The following is a 3,456-nucleotide window of genomic DNA, read 5'->3' as shown; positions in this document are numbered from 1 at the left end:
ATCATGATCATTTACCCTCCAAACACAATTCTTTGGTTTCACTCAATTTTGATCAAAGAATTCTAATTCAACAATTTTACCGGAATAACAACCTACAGTCAAGACATTGGTGCAAGCCACTAAAATAATACAGATTCCTTTACATTGCTTGCAAACTTATAATAATCAAAAACCTTAAAATGACGAAGAAAATACCAAAATTGCTTGTAATTGCCATCCATTTTTTTAGAGCAAAAAGTAAAGGAAAAAATTTGTTGATTTAACACTTGAAAGCTGAAACTTCTAAAATATTACAGATAGAAAAGATGGGCAACTGAAGCTGAAGGGGAACTCTTAATACCATCACCCAAATGACCCAAATGAAATGAAGAAATCTGTATGCTACAAAGGAAAAAAATAATAATAATATACAATAACATTAAAAAATCTTTTTGGTCCTTAAAGCGGCTATCGTGTGCACAGCTACTCAGTTCTGCGCCACGCTCGTCTCACCTGATTACTTCTAACTTCCTTTTCTCCTGCCGAGATTGTGTATCTAACAAATTCAGCCTATTTAATTCCTGTGGCTTTGGTCCCATCACCGCAGAGCATTGACAAAGGCCAACAAAGAATCAACATCCCTCTTCTCAGAAAGGTACTTGATCGGCCTAGAAGAATGCTTGGGGAAGAAAAGTATAGTGGGGAAGCTCCTCAGCTGTAGCTCTTGCTTCGCAAATTCCTTCTGTTCCCCATCTGCCCTGAACTTCCCTACTTTAACCCCTGTTCCAGCCAGCTTCTCTGCCAATTCCACATATGATCCCTCCATCGCCTGTCCAAATTGAAGAAGATATTCATTGATCAATGAACATATTATGAGACCCACGTAATAAGGTGGCTAACTACGATTTTCTTTTTTTAACAGCAGAGCTATAGATGTTCTGCCAAAGAATTAATACCTGGCAGAAGCGGCACCAAGGCGCATAAAGCACAACCATCCAAGGCTCTCTTCTGTCCTTCAACCTGGCCAGGTTCTCTATCCCAGTCCTACTCAGGTTGACCACATTTTGGGAGTTGAAGATGTCAGCTACGGTGGCAGCGCCATTGCTGTGGGCAGGGGCAGCAGCCCCATTTCCATTAGCGTTCTGGGGAGCGACTTCCTGTTTGATGTTACCCTTGTGAAGGCCACACTCCTTAGCCTTGGCGTCCTCCCACCACCATCTTCCCTCCCTCTCGTGCTGCCCTGGCAACACTGGCCTGGTGCATGGCTCACACCCAATTGAGATGTACCCCTGAGAGTGCAGCGAGTTAATGGGCACGTTCATGGTCCGGAGGAAGTTCCACACGTCCCGTCCTTCCACATTCGCCAATGGGTTCCACTTAATGAGGCTGCTGCCGACCCCACCATCCATCCCCTCGAAGGATGGATCCACCTGAACGACGGGAATCTCAGCTCGGGTGCCAGGGGATTGGTCCTTGCGCTGCCCGGTGATCCAAGCACGAAGCCCCTTGAGGGCCCTCCTGAGGGGCCTGACCTTCCTCACTCGGCAGCACTCCTGGTGTCCATCCTCGTAGAAGGAGAAGAGCCCCTTGCTCCTGACAAGACCCTGCACCTCCACTGCATCCGGGAACATGTACTCGACGCGTATGTCGTAATGCTTCTCGACGGTGTCGAAGAACCGGTACGTCTCGGGGTTGAGCCTTCCTGTGTCCAAGCTGAACACCCTGAACGGTCGTCCCGTCAATTTGGCATACTCGATCAAGGCCACATCCTCAGCTCCACTGCACGATACCCAGAACAAATGAACAACCACCACAGGCTTACGCTTTTGCAATTCAAATATTACTAGATGATGTAATGGTGGGTGTATTTGTAATTTTATGTGAAATTGACGGTTGAGGTGAGGTTCTTCCTAAATTCCTATACACGGATATCCCTCAGATTACATGGAATATTCGGCTTCATCAGAACAGATTAGTGGTCCATAATTGAGATGGAAATAGAATCTTCATTACCTGAAAGCAATAGCGATGTCATTTCCGAATTTCTCCAGGGCTTTATCCATAATCTCAAGAGGAGATGCGTTCTCCAGATCCTTGGCTAATTGCTCGTAGTCCACCTTTTCATGATCCTTTTCGTCCTTCTGTGACACCTCTGCAAATATCACACATAGGGGGTAAAGCAGTCAAAACGCATTTCGTAAACGAAAACACTTTTTGATTTAACGCGTCCTCCACACACGATGGAGAGACGGAATCTAGTCCAGCAGATGAAAAAAGAAAAGAAACCGAGAGGATATTGAAAGGCCAAAAACAAGAAATATACCTGGAGCGACGATGGTTGACGCGAGAGGGACGACGGAATCGCTCCGTTTTGGTTCGGCGCGAACAGGCCCGACCAAGCATCGCCTGTGGGAATAATTCACCATTGTTGATGGAACCACATATCGGCCTGCCGGTCGGAAGGAACCGATCCGCGGAACTGGGGGGAAGATGGAAATGAGTTAGTTAGAAAAATTAAACGATAAAAACAGGAAAATAAAAGGACAAGTTTGACATTATCAAGCAAACATAGCAACTAAACCAGATTGGTCGAAGAGCCAGTTTCTGCCTAAAGCTAAAGGTGGCACCTAAATGGATTCAAAGTCATGATTGACATTATTCTCAAAAAATATTCAAAATATCCGAAAAGTATTAAAACAAATGAAAAAATAATTTGAAACAGAATGAATCTAAACTTCATTTCCCCAGATAATGGGAGCGTATTAGCAAAACTGCAAAACAAGAAAATCAGCAATAATTAACAGCAAAAGAGCCAGAGAAATAACCGAAGATGGCCGAAGGGGAACACAACAAATGAAAATTTGGGAAAAAAAGCCATAAGAGAGAGTACTAGACTCATTATCGAAAACGAGAGAAGAAGAATCAAGAAATAAGAATACGAAATACCTTTTACGAGCTCATGAGAAGAGAGAGCGCGCGAAGAAACAGAACCAGCAATCGAAGTAGAAGCAGCAGCAGCAGCAGACAATGATGCCATGAGAGGTTCCGAGAGAAGAAGCTCTATGCCTATCTTGTCTCTATTTCCCTTTTATTAGTTTTTCTTCTTCTAATTTTACGTTTAGCGGCTTTTAGCCTTGGAGCTGTTCTATCTACCAGGAGATGAAGGGGGTCAAATAATAATCGAAAATCGAAATCAACTGAGAAAATTGCGCTTTTGGAGATTCATTGAACCTGGACGGTCTTTCTATGGCAAAGCACGTACATTCACGTGTCAAATTCCTATTGGTTAAATTGGATGAACGTCGCTGCTTCCGTCACTTGGCTGGCCAGAGATCATCCTGTTTGACAATCGTGGACTTAAAATATGCCTTCCATAAAATCCGAAAAGAAATGAATAAAGAAAAGGGAACGAGAGTGATTTGAGCACACCCAGTACAGGTTTGCAACGAGTACAAATATGCAGTGCAATTGTGCAAA

At 43.9% G+C, this 3,456-nt stretch overlaps 1 protein-coding gene across 1 annotated transcript; it reads right to left on the bottom strand.

Moving 5' to 3' along the window:
- Positions 1-200: 200 nt before the first annotated feature.
- Positions 201-3,131, bottom strand: LOC148878280 (5'-adenylylsulfate reductase 3, chloroplastic-like). The gene is made up of 5 exons (XM_088952052.1): positions 2,926-3,131; positions 2,303-2,458; positions 1,993-2,131; positions 936-1,758; positions 201-808 (listed from the first exon to the last, which is right to left on the bottom strand). The coding sequence occupies exons 1-5, from the start codon at positions 3,014-3,016 to the stop codon at positions 578-580; spliced, it is 1,440 nt and encodes a 479-aa protein (XP_088808178.1). The 5' UTR covers positions 3,017-3,131; the 3' UTR covers positions 201-577.
- Between the last annotated feature and the right edge of the window lie 325 nt (positions 3,132-3,456).

This window comes from Nelumbo lutea, chromosome 1 (genome assembly GCF_056320005.1).
Source record: "Nelumbo lutea isolate HS-2025 chromosome 1, American lotus-T2T, whole genome shotgun sequence".
NCBI lineage: Eukaryota > Viridiplantae > Streptophyta > Magnoliopsida > Proteales > Nelumbonaceae > Nelumbo > Nelumbo lutea.
The sequence above is the reverse complement of the archived record's forward strand: the minus strand, read 5'-3'. Positions and strand labels throughout refer to the sequence as shown.

What these genes read in the sequence shown, in the direction of transcription:
- LOC148878280 (XM_088952052.1), bottom strand. Translation starts at nt 3,016, where the DNA reads ATGGCATCATTGTCTGCTGCTGCTGCTGCTTCTACTTCGATTGCTGGT. An exon ending in TTCTCATGAGCTCGTAAAAG is followed by an intron (nt 2,459 to 2,925) that starts GTATTTCGTATT and finishes TCTTCCCCCCAG; the next exon opens with TTCCGCGGATCGGTTCCTTC. An exon ending in GTCAACCATCGTCGCTCCAG is followed by an intron (nt 2,132 to 2,302) that starts GTATATTTCTTG and finishes TGATATTTGCAG; the next exon opens with AGGTGTCACAGAAGGACGAA.